The 19,233-nt window shown below is 33.8% G+C and overlaps 1 protein-coding gene across 1 annotated transcript in view; it reads left to right on the forward strand.

The window, feature by feature from the left end:
* ROBO2 (roundabout guidance receptor 2) overlaps positions 1-19,233 on the forward strand; it is a gene marked incomplete at its 3' end in the record, with an annotated part of 583,090 nt that overhangs the window by 512,801 nt on the left and 51,056 nt on the right. The window contains exons 18-19 of the mRNA XM_080696485.1: positions 6,742-6,924; positions 18,313-18,355. Coding sequence (XP_080552611.1) covers positions 6,742-6,924; positions 18,313-18,355 — 226 coding nt within the window. The remainder of the gene's footprint in view (positions 1-6,741; positions 6,925-18,312; positions 18,356-19,233) is intronic.

Here is a 19,233-nt window from a genome sequence, read left to right on the forward strand (position 1 = left end):
CTGATGGGGTCAGGCCCTCGTGACCCAATCATTATCCCAAAGTCTCCTATCTAAACATTACTTCATTGAGAACCAAGCCTTCAACATATGAACCTTTCAAGGATTCTTCATGTCTAAATAATAATAGCACTGTCATTTATTTTATTCTTATATGCTGGGAATTGATACTGTATATATCTCTCTGTACCCTAATTTATGTCTGTTCAACTCTCTCTTTCCCTATCCCCTATTTTATTCAATCTTGATAATAATTACCTGATAATATGCTCTGTAGATTTAGTCCCACGGCCTTCCTAAATAACCTATATGAATATTTTATCATTTTTTCTATATTTTTTGCCTAGTCTTCTATTTGTTTATTATGAGAATACACACCCTCCTACACTAGTTGTTTCTTCATAAGAAGAAATAGAAGTATCCAAGGAATTATTGATTTAATATATTATGTTTTCTGAAGGGCGTGGTGGCACGCACCTGTAATTCAAGTACTTGGGAGGCTGAGATAGGAGGACGGCAAGTTTGAGGCCAGTACAAGGCAACTTAGTGAGACTCTGTTTCAAAATTAGAAAGAAAAGAAAATTATTAAAAGGAGTTAGGAGAGCTGGGCGTGGTGGTGCACACTTGTAATCCCAGCATTTGGGAGGCTGAGATGGGAGCATCTCAGTTTAAGGATAGCCTCATCTACTTAGTGAGGCCCTTTGCAACTCAGTGAAACCCTGTTTCAAAATAAAAGAATAAAAATAGGGCTGGGGTATAGCTTGCAGGTGGAATGCCCCTGGATTCCATCCCCAGTGCCAAAAAAAAAAAAAGTGTTGGGGGTATGAATGCCACTGAGTTCAATCCCTAGTACCACCATAAATAAAGAATGCTTTAAATTTCACTTGCTTTCTTTTATATTTTTTATTTTCCTCTGATATTTTCCAAAGGTTATTTCATTATAACTACATAAACTTTAATTCAAAATAATATTGTAATCTTTTTATCTTTCAATGCCAATATTGTATCATAGTCTATGATTAGTTTTTCTGTTGATTTGCATTATTTTTAGTTACTATTATTTGCTTATTTTTACATTTCTGGTAATATTTTGTTATATACTGGACATTGTTAATAACATACTATAAATTTTTGTTATCTACTGAAGAATATTAGTTTTTATTCCTACAATTTGTTGCTAATTACCATGACTTTGTCATATCTGGGTTTTTATATTATTACAGTTTGGACTGTTTATGTTTTCCCTTTTTATGGAAAAAACCTAGTTTGACAGATACCTCTAAGATAGAACCACTCTATAGTTTCAGTTTATCTTGTCTCCTAAATTAAATTCAAATGCTAATAACTAGGTTTCTGCAATGGATGAAGCATCCTTTATTATTCAGCTTTCTAGCTTTTGCTTTTATGAGATACTTGTAATTTTTTAAAAATAGTACTGATAGTACTGCAGATAAAACCTAGGTACATTCTACTTCTGAGCTACAACCCCAGCAACTCTGTTTTATTTTTTATTTTGAAACAGAATCTCACTAAGTTGTGAAGGCCTCACTAAGGTGCTGAAGCTGGCTGCAAACCTGCAATCCCTAGCCACAATATCCCAAGTAGAGAACTTTGCAATCTTATTTCTATATGCATAGCAAAAATCCTACCTAGGTTTTAGGGATCATTTTTTGCAGATTCAGAAATACCATTCTTCACTGGCCCCTCTTACACCTGATTCTCCCCTCAATATTTAGTCCCAGTGGAAGACCTGAACTCTCTTCTGGCACATCAAACCAATAAGATGTTTCCCTATAATACTTTCCCTATATCGAATGGCTAAAAGATATCTCTAAGGGGGAAAAAAAGAGCTCTTAAATGCAGATGTCCTCTAGTAGAGCTCCCTTACTATAAGAGCCAATTCTCTTTCCATTCATCCTGTTCTTACTACCTTGCAGGGCTTTTAATTAAAAAAATTAAAATATTTTTCTTCGAGTTTACATACTTTAAAAATATTTGTTCAGATTCAAAAAAGCCAATTCTACTCTTCTGTATTTTCTGAAATAAATATAAATGTGTATTGCCAATTTCTGTATAATTGTTTTTAATGAAAAGCATTGTATATGAGCATATGTAGGGCTCAGTCATAACATTAAAATTTTTTACATTCCCTGAGTATTTTGTTTTATATATTAAAAACATTGAAGGGAAGAAGTTAAAAGTATTGCCTTTTCTTTAAATTGCCTTCCCTTTCCTAATTAGTTGTTCAAACTGAATTAATTCCTTAACCTGAGGGAAACCTATAATCTTGCCCTTCTGAGATTTTCTAAAATTGGAATAAGAAAGAAATACAGGTACACCCAAAAGGATTTAACTGGTATATCTGTATATGCTAATTTATGTGTATACAAGTACATACATTTTATTTATACTGCTTAGGAATAAGCCATTAGTATTTCTCTTAAAAACTACATATGAATCATGGTTGAAAGGAATAGTTTTTGTAATAGCTTTTTTGGTTTTTACTACCTCTCTACCTAGCATATGTGTGTGTGTGTGGGTGTGTGTGTATTTGTGTGTATGCATGGGTGTGTGTGTGTATGTGTGTGTATGCATAAAATGGATTGACTGCATATAATTATTCTAACTAAAAAAGAAGTAAAATTAATGAATAAATATATTTTTCTTTTATATTTTATTTTTCTATTATTTTTAGTAATAAAAATATTTCTTAAGGCAAGGAAAATTTTTTTTTCTTTTCCTAGGGATTAATTGATTCATAATATTTTGGAGATCTACAGATTTTGAGACAAGTTAAAATGACGAGCATATGATAAAAAATAAGCTCATGCCATGACAATCACAGTTATGTACTGAATAATTCTATAGTAATTTATAATGATAAAATAATATTATTTTAAATCAAGTAAAATAATTCTATCATTTTTAAAAGATTGAATCACCTGCATGGCATCACATGCCTTGTAACCTCAGTATTTGAATACTTGTTAGACAGAGACAAGAGAATTGTGGGTAAAAGGACAGCTTCAACAACATAACAAGCCTCTCAGCAACCTGGCGATACACTGCTTCAAAAATAAAACAAAAGGAATAAGTTGCCAAATGAATAATGCATACCTTTTAGCTTATTTTTCAGTGAATCTTACAAGTGTCCAAATTTACCCATAAAATAAAAGCAATACCTAAGGGATTGACTATCTTCTGTTAAGATAATTAGCGTATGTTTTACTCAAAGTTAATGGTAAAAGGGAGAATCAATACTTGAAATGAGTGTGTGTGCATGTGCCAATTCAACCAAAAAAAATAGGATTTGTCTTCAAGGGATTTACTTCTTTTTAACATCTACTGTTGTACTGAGAGACCTTCTAATTGTTTTTTAATTATCCCTGTATATCTACCTTCACATCTTTCTGATAACACTATCTACACAACTGACTCCTTAGCGGAACAGAGATTCAGTGATGGCTATTCCCTTTTTCTGCTTCAATTTGTGCTTCCTGTCTTGTCCTGTCTATTCAGTACAGGAAAAACATTTAAAGTGGCTCAAGCTCTATCTCATTTCCCCTTTAATTAAATCCTATGTTGGCATTTGGTGTAATTAATGTTTCATAATGTGAGATTTGTCCTATGCCAGACCATATACAGTTTCATCTATGTCCTCTTCATTTTCATCATTTCAAAAAGGGTCGTGAAGGGACCATTAATTAAAATCTAAAGTCAGGCGTGGTGGTGCATGCTTGTAATCCCTGCACTTGGGAGGCAGAGGCAGGAGGATCACGCAGGTTCAAAGCCAGCCGCGCTGGCTTAAGAGACCCTGTTTCCAAAATAAAAATATAAAAAAAATAGGTCTGGGAGTGTAGCCTAGAAGTAGAACGGTCCCATCCCCAGTACCACCAGACAAAAAAATCTAAAAATATAATGCACAAACTTTTACATGCCAGAAAATGTTATTCTATTTTCTATAACTTTCTAGGGGAAAGTAACTTGTACATAAAAGTGTCCAATTTCCTATCATTCAACTTAGAGACCCCCAAATGCAACCAAATATGTTCACATACATAACCAACTTACAGTATGTCATGTAACAAATTTACATGAACTTGAAATTCTCAGGATGGTGCTACAAAATATATTTTCTCTATTCACTTACATAATCATTTATGTATTTTTATTATTTAATCATTTATATATTGTTTCTCTAATCATTTGGTCTTTTCATGCTTCCTTTACATAGTTACTAGTAATATGTGGAACAGCTGCAAACTTTAACAGTAATAGGTACAATCAAATCTGATGTGTCTAATTAATTTTTAGTCCAACAAATTAGTTTTGTTCTTCATTACTCTCCAATGGGAGGGAGACATTATATTTCATTATATTTTTTGTCTGCAAGAACAATGGAGTATTACAGGTCACACACATCCTTGTCTGTGCTCTAATTAGTCCAACTGATAACATTGAAAAATACCAGCATAGATAATACACGTTGGCTAACAAAATATTGCACCATGATAAATATAATATTTTATGTGTTATTTATAATTTTAAAAATTTCTTTTTTCTTCCTTTATGAGGTATTTGGTTTCTCCTTGGTAAATGTTAATACTTAAGAAAATCACCAGGTACCTTATTCAAAATGTGAGGTGTTGTAAATGCAATTTTTTTAGCTTATTTGTATAATAATTATGGGTATTCTTATGGGGGAAGCAGGTTTGCTACAAATGTAATTTTTTTCTTACTGGAAATTGAACCTAGGAGCATTTTATCGCCAAGCTACACCCTTAGCCCTATTTTTTATTCTTTATTTTGAAACAGAGTTCCATTGAGTTGCAGAGGGCCTCACTAAGTAGCTGATCCTGTCTGTGAACCTGTGGTACTCCTGTCTCCACCTCCCAAATACTGGGATTACAATCTTGCACCACTACACCGGGCTATAAATCTGGTTTTTAACAGTGGAACTTAACACAAAATGTTTTTAAATAAAATATAAGTATGTATAAGGAAATGTTATTATCCATAACAAATAAGACTTCATTTTGACCTGAGTAAAAGCAAAGGGGCTTCCTCCTGTATGGATAGCCCAGTCTTATATAGGTCTGCAGATTGAGGAATTGGGTTTTATAGTTGATCAGGGACTTTTGATCCTTCAGAACAACTGAACAACTCTACCATCTCTTAGAGGCTCAGCATTTTGTTTTTGTTTTTGTCAAATACATAAAGGAAGAGAAAATGTATCACCTATTGTCACCTCAGTGTAATTGCTTAGAATTGGAGATGGTATACACCATTGTGTCTATTTACTATTGACTAAGACTTTATTGCTTTGTTGTGTTGAACTGCAATAGAAATGAGATGATATAGGCTACTTCTCTACCCTGGAAGAAAGGAGGAGTAGTGTGGCAAACAAGTCATTTGTGTTTTGCAGGATATTCATGTTCATGACCTTAACTGAAAGGCTTTTAAAGTGGCCCTTAAGGCATTAAATAGATCATAATTTTGCCCAAACACTGCTACATTCCCATTAGTCTCTTTATGTACAGTGAAATTTTCCAAAATATATGAAATAAATGGTACTATTAAAAATGAACTGAAACACAAGCCAAAAAGATTATGTGTACTAATGAGCTTCTTGTCAAGTAGTAGAAATGGTTTTCTAATGCACAACATCAGAGACCATGCTCTTTCTAATATATCACAGTATCGTGATAACTAAAGCAATAACAATTCCATGCATTCATGGAATTTGGATTTGATACACTGAAATGTGCCATTTATATTTGCTTACAATTTGCCTTCTGGTAATCTTTAATTAGAGACTCACTGATATGCTATTGACAATTCTCAGTCAAATTTAACAAATTTTTAAATTTGTTAAATAAACACCTAAATCTTTGCTTTTCAATGAAAGTATGATTCCATAAGTTTAAAGCTAATTTAAGAATATAGATTAAAATTTTCTTAATTAAATTTGTGAGATCTAAATTTTCAAAACATGACTACTTGTTGAATAATCTTTGTCCAGATGTAAATGTGTTTTACTTTTAGAGAACTTAAAATTTTTGATTTGTCTTGTACATGTAATATTATAGTAGACTGTGAAATTAATTTCAGATACTATATGGGAATACATTGGTTTTCCATTTTTATTTTTAATTATGCATGTTCTTACTATGAGATTTTTTCATAATTTTAATTATTTTATATAGTATTTTATAACTTCTAGAAAATTAAACTACATTGGTATAGAATAAAATATTTAATAGAATTTTAAGGCCAACATGAAATTTTATAATGATAGGCATCATGAACATTTGGATATAGTCAATTCCATAGCAGAAAAGCAATTTGTAAATACCCTATATTAAATTTTATAGTTGCTTCTTTTCATGAGAATTATACTTAAAAAACATGACATTTTGCCTAACTAAAGAAAATGCCCCATAATTTCAATTGCTTATACTTGTTTGAGTAGTTATTTACAAGGCTATATATCACAAAATGGTTTAAAATTTGTCCATAGCAATCCAAAACTATACAAAACAATATTTTCGATTCACAGTCTTAAATACATGATTTGATTCTTCATTTTAAACAATCAAAAATTTGTTTATTTATTATTGAGTCAAGCACAGGACAAACTAATGTTACCTGCATATAAAAGGATTTTCTGTGTTCACTGCACCATCTGGATATTCCTGTTTCTTTTTATCTAAATATTTACTAATACTATTGCTTCTTCCATAGGAGGACAGAATGAAGTTGTCATTACTGAAAACAATAATAGCATAACTGAACAAATCACTGATGTTGTGAAGCAACCAGCCTTTATAGCTGGAATTGGTGGTGCCTGCTGGGTAATATTGATGGGTTTTAGCATCTGGTTGTATTGGAGAAGAAAGAAGAGAAAGGGACTCAGTAATTATGCTGGTAAGAGACTATTTACAGTTAAGAACACCTCTTATCTTTAGGAATATAATGAAAAGAAGAGAACAAATGGAATGGAATAACAAATGAATTGTTTGGGCTTATTTTAGAATCTTGTGATGTAAAATGCAATTATAAACTGTATGCTTTAATGCATTGCTCTTGACTATGTCGCTGTATGACCAGAGGCAATCTTTGTGCTTGTATCTCCAGTGAAGCATAGCAGGTACACACCAATGGAATGTTTAGCTCTCTTTCTTGACTAGTTCTTCAAAACTACACACACACACGCACACACACACACACACACACACACACACACACACACACACTTTGTATGCATTGAAAGCATTCTTTAAAAGTGTACATAGGCAAAACCATTAAAAAGGAGATATTTGAAATCTAATTTAAAGTATGTCGGGATGCAGATTACAATAGGAAATGTCCCAGAAGGAAAATAGCAATAAGCAAAACTCTCACTAGAATTCATAAAACTGATGAGGCATGAATTAAGTGATTTACTATTCACTTAAGTGCAGAGACTATTTCAGTCTGATAAATCAGCATTTTAGAATGAAGAAAGAGGAGGAGAGAGATAAAAAGGAAAAGAAAAAAAGAGTAGCAGAAAAGCGAGAAGACCTAAGATGACTTACTCGTTTGCAAAATTGATTTTGTCTTAGAATTCATGACAGAAGTCAAGCACAGTGGTGCAGACTTGAAATCCCAGTACTTTGGAGGCTGGTAATAGAGCGTTTCAGGCTCAAGATCAGTCTAAGCAATTTAGAGAGAGCATCAGTGTCCTAGTGCGAGCCTATTTCCAAAAAAATATAATAAATAAAAAGGGCTGGGGTGTAGCTCAGAGGTAGAATGCCTCTGAGTTTAATCCTCAGTACAAAAAAAATACAAGAATCTAAGACAAATTTTTAAGGATGTCAGAAATCGTGGCTCTAAAATTATCTCCAAGGGAAGGTGGGGTAGAGGGAGTAAAAGAAAAAGACGGAAAGAGAAGCCGGTAATTGAGAGAATAAATTCATTGCTGAAACTATGTTCAATTAAAATTGTAATTGCAATTTACTTTTAATATTTTCTCTAGAACCATGACAAAAAGAAACTGACATATGATACTTCACACTTTCTATAATTTGCAGGGAAACCATCTTTATTCAATATCTTCCTGTAAACACTTTAAAAGTTTCTGAGACATTATATTCAGTTTTCTATTTTAATAAGCAATGAAGATGCTATCAAAACCAATTGTTAAGACATTTTCATTTTCCATTAAATATTAGAAACAAACAACTAAGTATAGTTGATCTTAATCTCTAAGTATTATAAAAATGCAAGGAATAGCATCTACTTGGTTGTACTCTAGAAAAATTGACCGTATTAGATATTTTCATTGTAACATTGAAGCTTATGTTTCTATCTCAGGAAGATAATTTTTTTTTAGATCAGAGTACATTTTCAGGACTAGAGAAAGTAGTATTAACTCATCCATTGACAAGAGGCTTCCGTGCCCATTAACCTGCTTCATGGTGCCATTTCCAACTTTTCAGTGATTGTGGGCCCTGGCTACATTATGCTTGGTCATGTAAGTGTAACGTCACATGACTAGTTAGACAGTCTTCCTACAGAAGGTTCTCAGGAATAACTGCAAGGGTCAGAGTCTTCAACACCAAAAATACTTTAATGTATCTTCTTATTTTTCTGTCTAGCCACTACCCTCATTTATGAAAGCATTATCCATCTGTCCATCTGCTTAACCAGTAACTACATTATATTTCCTCTTTTTTTTTTTTTTTTTTTTTTTGGTGGTACTGGGGTTCCTGGAAGCCCGTGTACCTCCGGGCTACACTCCCAGACCTATTTTTTACATTTTCATTTTTGGAAACAGGGTCTCCTAAGCCAGCTCGGCTGGCTTCGAACCTGCGCAATCCTCCTGTCTCCGCCTCCCAAGCGCGGGGATTACAAGCGTGCGCCACCACGCGCGGCTATTATATTTCCTCTTGGTGACTCACTTTTATCACTAAACTATAAGGAAGAATTGACTTATTTCAGTGACAACTTTCCAGTTCTCCCTTCATTTGCCCTAAATAATATATTATTAGATAGATTATGTATAAGTCACTTTGGCGCAGGTTTCTAATATATCCACATTTGGAATGGTGCATTTTTAGCTTCCATCCTTCTTCATTCACTCAATACTTAGAAATGAAATAGCTCTCAGGGTTGGTGAATTTGCACTTTTAGTACAGTTACATCAGACAGACTTTTCTCCTTTGCTTTTTTAACAGCAGTTCTTTGCAAAACCTAGGCACTTAATTTGAAAATATCTGTTGGTCTTTGAGTTTGACAAGCAGAGTACATTTCCTATTATCATTTCTCATTGTGATTGATATCCATCTGCTTGTAGAAGAACTGCTAACTCAGAATGTACTCTGCCCTTCAAATATTTTGGAAGAAGGCCAAGCCAGAGAGAAGCCTTTCAAAACTTCACACTTAATTGATGGATGGCTGACTCTCAGAATGGATTTCCCTCTAGCTAGTCATTTGCCTTCCAGCAACCACTGTTCTCTTCTAGATGAGATGCAAATGAAAATGTGCCAAACCACAGATACCTAGCATTGCATATCTGACATCTGACTTTTTCTACACATTCCCCTAGAAATATATTTTCTACCTTTGTTGGGGTCTTCATGATCTTGTCTTTATATGATTAGAAAGAGTTTATAAATGAGAATAAATAATGGAGTATGTATTTATCTTGTGTATATATTTCTGATATTTTCATGTACAAGCTAAATATTTAGTTTAAGAACACAGGAGGGGACTCCCTCTCCAAAAAATGTTTTATAAAATTATAGAGAAGCTGAGCATGGTAACTGCATGTCCATAATCCCAGTACATGGAAGGCTGAGACATGAGGATAACAGGTTTGAAGCCAGCCTGCAACTTAGTGAGGTTGTCAGAAACTTAGTGAGACCCTATTTTCAAATAAAAAATAAAATAGGTCTGGACCTGTGGCTTTTTTTCAAGTAAAATAGGGCTGGGGCTGGGGCTTGGAGGTAGGATGCCCCTGGGTTCAATCCCAGTAGCACACACACGTAACACACACACATAAACACACACACACACACACACACACATAAACAAATACTATAGAGAAAACACTGTATTGGTCTTGTTTATATTTTGAATTTTATAGAATTTCTCTGAGAATCTTAAAAATTGCAAGTATGAGAACAAAAACCAATAAAATTTAAATAATATGATTTTATTCACAAAATAAAAAGTGTAAAACTTCCACTTTTTACTACATGATAATGCCTATATAGTCTCAAATCTATAATTGCTATATAGTTCCCCCATTGTTGATTTATAAAAACAGCAATTTTTAAATAAACATGGTCAATTTTGTGATCAATATTTAAATTATTTCATGACATAAATATACTTCATTTATTTCAAACTACAATTGTCATTACATTAAATATTTAGTGAAATTTGCATGTATTGGGACACATGTAATTTTTATAAAGCTGAGCGAACCAAATGTAGGATTGTATAGTAGGTCAAATGTGATTTCACAATTCCTTTTCCTTTTTTGTTCCAAGTCTCTTCTTAATCACTAGAATTAGGATTGGGGAGATATTGTAGGAAACATAAAATTACCCTGCAGAGTGATATTCTAACTCTGGGTCAGATGCCTTCCATTATCCTCAAGTACACAAAACATCACACATTTATTACCTTTTTTGGTACTAGGAATTGAACCCAGGAGCATTGAACTTCTGAGATACACTGCCATTCCTTTATATCACTTATTTTCAAACAAGGTCTTACTAAGTTGCTGAGGGTCTTGATAAATAACTAAAGCTGGCCTCAAACCTGTGATTCTTCAAGGTACTGGGATTACAGGTGTGGGCTAGTGCCTGGCTATCTATTTATCTACATATTTATCTATTTATGCATCTATGTATCTATCCATCTATCTTTCTGTCTATTTAAGTGTGTGTGTGTGTGTGTGTGTGTGTGTGTTACTGAAGATGGGACCCAGGTGTTTTTCTACTTCTGGGGTATACTCCCAGACCTATTTTATACTTTATTTAGAAACAAGGTCTCACTAAGTTGCTGAGAGCCTCACTAAGTAGCTGAGGCTGGCTTCGAACCTGTGTGATCCTCCTGTCTCGGCCTCCCAAGCGCTGGGATTACAAGCATGTGCCACCGCGCCTGGCTATCTATTTAACTTTTTTTGGTACTAGGGACTGAACCCAAAGGCATTCTACTTCTGAGCTACATCCCCAACCCTATTTTATTCTTTATTTTGAAAGAGGGTCTAAGTTGCTCAGGCTGGCTTTGAACCTGCAATCATCCTGTCTCAGCCTCTCAAGTAGTGGTATTAAAGGCATGCATCACCATACCTGGCATCTATTGACGTGTGTGTGTGTGTGTGTGTGTGTGTGTGTGTGTGTGTAACTGGAGATGGAACCCAGGAGCCCTGTACCTCTGAGCTGCACCCCCAGCCCTAGTTTTTAGTCTTTTGTTTTTGAAACAGGGTCTTACTGAGTTGCAAAGTGTCTCACCAAGTAGCTGAGGCAGTCTGCAAACTAAGATCCTCTGGTCTCAGCCTCACAAATTCTAGAATTGCAAGCGTGCACCACCCCCGTCCACCACGACTGTCTCCATTGACTTTTATAATGATTGTTGTCATTATTATAGAAGTTATATTTGAAAAATTAGAAAAGAAAAATGACAGCACTGTTGACACTTTATTTTGGTGTCAGAGGGTTCAAAATATGTATCCAAACACTCATGGATTAAACCTTACTTTGCATAAGCAAGTATCTAGAATCAAATGCAAAGATATATTTAAATCATCTGGGAGGAGCATTTCATAAAGATATTTTGTTTATGTAGCAAAATGTAGAGATTTCTCCAAAAGAGTGTTATATTAAGTTCCAATTTTATTTTTAGATATTTATGCTTTACTTTCATATTCATTTTATATATGTACTGAATGATTCATATATATACTTCATATACAAATACTCATAGGTTCCTCTATAGCACTAAGAACAATGACTATGAGAAGAACAAAAGATTTCTTCATATCTCACTGAAACAATTTTATATTTTTACGGAGCAGAATATATTGTTTTTTATATTGATTTTTCTACCTCCGGGCTAAACTCCCAGACCTATTTTATATTTATTTTGGAAACAGGGTCTCTTAAGCCAGCGAGGCTGGCTTTGAACCAGCGCGATCCTCCTGTCTCCGCCTCCCAAGCACAGGGATTACAAGCGTGTGCCACCATGCCCAGCTACATTGATTTTTCTTGAGCACTAGTACTATTCCTGATACTGCAGGTGTGGTTCTTGTCTTCTTGAAAATTTTCTATCTGATCTGTTATAAAACAAAATAGAATTATAGCAGTTTGAGTGCAAAATGCAGAAATATTAGGTGATATTTTGAACCTAAAGAAAAGATTTGATCATATCTATATTGTATATATAACTAGATTATATACAACATAAGTTTAAAAAATTAATGTAGTTTTCATGTGGATTATATATTACACATATACCTAAGTATATAAATATATAACTATATTATAATTTTTATGAAGAAAGCAGTTATTTTTAAAGTCATGCTGTGAGTTTTTCTATTTATAATTATTGAAGTCATCAAATTTTAGTAAGAGTAAATATTTTTGTTTCTAAAGGGGCAAGTTATATTTTATGAATATTACCTCTGGGGATAACATTTTATGAGATCCAGGAAGTATAAACAATCTAACATGAGTGAGGAAATTATAAAATACTAGATACTTCACATATGGGTTTTAAAACCATTGTGAAATATAAATCATTTGACAAAACTATCGAAAGGCAGCTAAAAGATTTGATGGAATTTTATGTTCTGATTATCTGGGCAGAGTTAATACTTATTAAAAGAGGATTAATCTACATTTATATTTGAGAAGTAGCTTATCGGGGAAGGGAATGAGGCTTGGCAGCAATATTAAAGTTTCCATTTGGAGTAGGAAAATGTGACCTACTAGAGATAGTCACTCTGCAAGCTTCCTTACCTCAAAATGTCAATTTACCCCATAGTTATATTCTATTTTTCTTCTTTCCCAGTTCTAGCAGGCATGGGATTAGGATTAATTCTGTCAGGTAATAGTTGAGTTACTTAGTATATGGTATAGCCTTGAAAAATCTCTTTATCTTATATCCTTTATAAATATTGCAATAAGCTTAAATACAACTTTAAAACATTTTTGACTGGAGAGAATTTTCTGAAAAAGTTAGTACCATTGTGTTAGTTTTAGTTTAAAACTATATAGATGTATGTGTGTGTTAAATGTCATATACATATATGTATGTATGTAAATGTTACATATATATGTGTATATACATATATATGTAAATAAATATATATGCATATTTAAATCCTTGAAAGTGTTTTTGTGTGTGTGTGTGTGATCCTAGGGTTGGAACCCAAGGGCATTCTACCTCCAAACTACACACTCAGTCCTATTTTTGTTGTTGTTGTTCTTTATTTTGAAATAGAGTCTCACTGAATTGCAAAGGGGCCTCACTTAAGTAGCTGAGGCTCTGCTCAAACCACGATCCTCCTGTCTCAGCCTCCCAAAGTCTGGGATTACAAGCATGGGCCACCGCACCTAGCTTTCATTGAAAGTTTTCAACATGAGATACTAGCAGAAAATTCTGATGGAGTCCCAACCATTTCAAATATATCTGATAAGCAGAAAGTTACTATACAATGATTATAAAAATTGTGAGAACAAGATTGTCCAATTGCATATATATCACCCCCACTCCGGCTTTTTTTCCCATTTCAAGGCAAGCATTTCTTTGAAATGAGAACTACTTCAGAATAGCTTTCAATTTGCTATGGCATTTATTTTTGTTATATACATGCACACTGCTCATCAAAACACCATATATAATTTTTATTTTAAGAGTCCTGTATATTCATCCTTATTTGTAGAGTGTATGTTGTTTTTTTTAATGGTTTGAGTACTGGGAATTGAACCCAGGGATATTCTAACTCTGAGCTATACACCTAGCCCACATTTATTTATTTTTTTATTTTGAAACAGAGGCTTGTTAAGTTTCTGAGGGCCTCACTAAGTTGCTGAGGCTGACTTCAAACTTGTGATGCTAATGTCAGCCTCCCAAATGCTAAGATTACAGGCATATACACCACCATGTCTGGTTTATTGTATACTTTTCATCTTATGCTCTAATAGAATAATTTTTGGTCCACAATTCAATATGGAACTAATATAAATATTTAGAAGCAAGGGGTAAAACAAATGTGGAAAAGTGTCCCCTTTTCCCCTCTTCCTTTAAAAACAACAACAATTAATCAACATTCGTATGATAAGACGTGTGTGTTTCCTTCTCCTGCTCTTCTTTGAGAGAAATATACAAAATGAAAGACTCTCCTGTATTAAAAGGTTATGTGTGGGGCATTATAATTTGGCCAGTAATTTATATAATGTCCTGCAAAGTTTTGCCTCTGTATAGCAGACAAGCAAAGATATAGATAAGCTTATAGAATGTTTGACAACCTAGTAGTAGTCTAGGAACTTTTTTTTCAGTATTTTTTAAATTTATTGGCACATTGTAATTGTACATCTTTTTAAAAGTCAGGGTGGTAGAAGCATACATGCCCAGAGTTCTCACTGAGCTATTTCCTCTGATGCCCACCCCATTCCTTCCCCTGCCCCTCCATCCCCTGCTCAGCACAGTGATTGACTTTGATAAGTTTGTTTATGTACATTATGACCATTGAGGGAGTTCTCCCCCCCATCTTCTCTCCCCAGGGTACCTTCTTCACTCAACTAACGTTTCTTCTACTTTGTCTGAAGTCGGTCCTGTGTCACGATTTCTGCCTAGCTTCCACATAAGAGGGAAAACATCTGACTTTTCACTTTTTTTTTTCCAGTAACCAGGGGCATCCTACCTCTGAGCTACACATCAAGCCCTATTTTTTATTCTTTATTTTGAAACCGGGTCTCACTGCGTTGTAAAGGGCATCACTAAGTAGTAGCAGAGGCTGTCGTTGAACCATGATCCTCCAGGCTCAGCCTCCCAAATGCTGGAATTACAAGCATGTCCCACCATAACCCCCGGCTTTTCACTTTTTGTGACTGATTAATCTCACTTAGCACAATTTTCTCTAATTTTACTCATTTCCCTGCAAATGGGATAATATCATTTTCCTTAATGGCTAAGTAGAATTCTGTTGTGTATATATCCCGTAATTTTGTAATCTATTCATCTGCTTATGGACACTGTGGCTGGTTCCATAGTTAGGTAATTGTGAATCGTACAGCTATGAACATAGATGTGCATGCATTGCTCTGGTAGTTTGGTTTTCATTCTTTTGGATATACACCCAGGAGTGGTATAGCTGTTTCATATGGCAAGTTCATCCCCATTCTTCTGAGGTTCCTTCACACAGTTTTCCAAAGTGGTTGCAGTAATTCATAATCTCATCAACAGTTCCTACTTCTCCATGGCCTTTGTTATGACTTGTGTTTTTAATGAGGGACGAATTTTTCATGATGATTGGTCCTGAATGCTGAATAGAAAATGATTTCTTCCCCCAAAATTTAGTTCTCAATTGGTAAACATCATAGAGTTTATGTTCTAATACATCTGTAAATTAACCTCAGTAAACAATCTGTATTTTATATTGAGTGTCCTATCATAAGGCTTTCAACTTTACATTTCGTGAAGGATTGTCATTTGTTACTGTGTAAAGTATACCTCGATGTTTGTGCCTCAGCTCCAGTTGCTTTTTTGTCTTCTATTATTTGTTCCTCTGACAATGCCAGAAATTTTTCACGCAAAGAAAAAAGCCTCTGAATTAGAAAGAACTATTTAGCTTCTCATGTATTTCTTAAAGAGCACATTTTGAGGTCGACCCCATCAGAGCCTGCTTATTTGCATATTTATCCTGGTATTCACAGCACTATCTCAACTCCCTTTTAGCAGATTAAAACAATCACTTGATATTCCATTAAAAATCCATATAACTAGAGAATCACATCAGGTGGAAAGCTAATTAGCTGTATCATTTTTACACTGTGTGTGTATGTGCATACACATGCGTGCATGTGTCCTAATCAGGCCTTTATTAAATACCTTCAGTGTTCAATTTTTTTTGCATTAATTATTTCAGATTGATTCTTCTCTGTTAAGTGCAGTTGTTAAAGGGGAACAATAACATCCTTATCGCATGCACTGCTGATTCATGATTCCCAGCCCATAAGTAATTCTGCAGTGTTCAGTATTTTCATCTTCTCAGAGGAGCTGTCCATCACCAATTCTGGCAGAGTATGTCAAGATTGTTTTACAATGAGATGTTGCCTGAAAATTGATTAAAACAGTATATATTTTGGGTACCAACCTGGAAACTCAACTCTATGTAGATTCAGGAAGTCATCATAGACCCTTGGGACTATGAGCAGGTCTGATACAGTGTCATGAGAAATAATGTGATTACATAACCTTCAAGAATGAAATGGGAATCTGGGCTTGGACTTTTACAAAATTTAAAATCTGATCATATTGGGTGTATTCATTTTGAGTCACCCCCCATGCCATTTTGGCGTGGGGCTGTATTTCTATTTTCTGTATTTCTATCTTTCTAATACACTTCTTTAAATCTTCAAAAAAATTAAATCTGATCATATTTTATCGCCCAAACTGGAAAAACAGATAATTTATGAAGAGCCAATCAAATGAAAAGTATTTACTAATTTATATTTTGTGTTAATATGTACTGTTTATTTTTAATATAAATTCATTCATAAAAATTTGTTATTTTCACCTTAACTCGCCAAATTATAGTAAACGTAATCTCAGTCTTCCAAAGATAGGATGTGATGATTTCACAACAGTGAAAATGGTATTTTTTCTTCCCAAGTGATTAGCAGATTCATAAATTTTTGTTGAAATCCCAAATTCATTGTAATTTTGAGATAAATAAATGTCTTAACATCAAATTTTTTATCCATAATTTTCCAGTTAGGTAATTTAGTGGCAGAATTTGATCCAAACTATTTTGAAGCTATTTGTATACTTTATCTTGCTATTCATGCATATTCATTTTCCATTGCAAAAATACTAGGTAACTTTGAATACAGTTTGCTGCCTCAGATTCTCTTTCTAGAATGTAAATTGTATTACCTTTCTCAGTTATGAACCACTTAAAAGTCCACATTCTTTGGCCAATCCTTGAAGCCTACCTTCATGCTACTGGCTTTGTGGAATAGAAAGTAAAGATGGGAGGAGATTCACAGATCATGGCTCCACTGGATACTTGTTAGTGTTGCTAATCGTTTCTGTAGTTTTATAGAAAACTTAATATTTGTGATCATTACATCTAATTTGAGTATATTTACAACTACTTGAAACTTTTTTACTTTCTTTTTTTCTTTTCTTTTTTAATGAGGTACAAGATGATAGAGGCATACATGTACACTTCACTCATTTATCCCTTTCCCACTTTCCACCCCATTCCCTCCCCTTTCCTCCTTCTCATGTTTGGCTTACTGATTAACTTTGATATGTCTGAGAATGTATATAATGTACATTAGGAAATTTCCTTCTTCTTCCCTTGCATCCCCCTCAGTTATGTCACCGTATTTTCCCATCTATGGTTTCTCATTTTCATGAACATGGTATTCTCAACTTTTAATATGTTTTACTGGTGCATTGTAAATATACATCATAATGAGGTTCAGAGTGATAGGAACAAATAAGCACCTAGCACCTGGTGAGTTGCCTTCCAGTTGTTTAATAATTATAGTCCTTATTTATTATAATTTTAACTGTTCAATTCATAATGGTTTTGAACATATTCAGAATGGTCTATGATGGTGAGAAATATGTCATCAATAAACTACTCATTTTTATTGTGTTACTGGAAGAACATTACCTGTTAGGACCATCTTGTTTCAATTATGTGTATTTTATCTTATACCTTCTAATTAAGACAACTTTGAGTTAAGATTAAATGTCTCAATTTGATAATTCTATATTAATGTCATATTGATCTCCCAATTCCACTTGTAACAGTGTTTGACATTTTGAAATACATATCGTTGCTGTAACTTAACCATACATTTATTTGGCTTGAAGAAACCTGAAATATTCTACTAAAGTTGGAGCAAGTGATGACTTTGCCCTCAGCCAAACCATGGCTGGCTATTTTCTGTACAATTACATTAATTATATTTTGTGAAAATTTCCGTAGGCCTTAACTATAAACTGAAGTCCAATAGGCAGGTGTTATTAATTGCAATTAATATTGACTTTGTGTGTGTGTGTGTTTCTGCTTTTTAACAGTTACATTTCAAAGAGGAGATGGAGGACTAATGAGCAATGGAAGGTATGCTAAGGAGATTCCTTACTTATTATTTTTAATCAGGACTAGGGAAACTCTGTAGTGTGAGGCTATTATTGTAATAAACAATCACTTATAAGTCTGACAATTCTAGGAGGAATTAAATGGCTTACCACAGGTTTAATGATCTATCTGTTGTGCACTTTAAAGGAATCAAGTCCAGATGTTTCATATCTCCCAGATGCCCCTGAAGAAATTAGTAGTAAATATCACAAGGAATGTGTTCATTTGTTAGCAGGATGTTTATTGCATTAATTAGACATTAGCAAATGAAGTTGCTGTTGTTTAAGACTCCTTATTGGCTCTCACTAAATTGCTGTGAGTGAACAATTACACATAATCGATCACAAAGTAAATGATTCATGGATGATGAATAGGCTGTAGATTGATAGGACTGGATTCCACAACTTTGGATACCCAATTGAAATTGACAAAAGCTGATAACAAACCCATATATCCTCATCTATTTTCTCTTTGCCAATATGGAGACTGTAATTAGACTCTGGTAATAACTTCCAATCTCCCATTTAATCAATATTTTAGCAAAAAGAGATTAAGTCTAATGAGAGCTATTGGATGTAGCAAGAAAGCAGTTGAATCTTCTTATTGCTGTTTCCATAGAAACACATGTTTCTCTTAGGGATTGTACCAGAAGTAGTCTATCAAAAAAAAGTACAATGATTATAGATGTTCTATTTCTTTTTAAATATGCTAATAATTTGGAAAGGAATCAGACTCTCATCTTTTACACTAAAGAAGGGAATTCTTTATTAAATATGATATGGAGGATAGTTTTCTCATAGACTATACTCAGATGTTGGGATATATCTGAGTAGATATTTTTTACCTTCAGAGAATCCTTA

This window comes from Muscardinus avellanarius, assembly GCF_963383645.1.
Source record: "Muscardinus avellanarius genome assembly, chromosome: 5".
In the NCBI taxonomy this organism is placed as follows: domain Eukaryota; kingdom Metazoa; phylum Chordata; class Mammalia; order Rodentia; family Gliridae; genus Muscardinus; species Muscardinus avellanarius.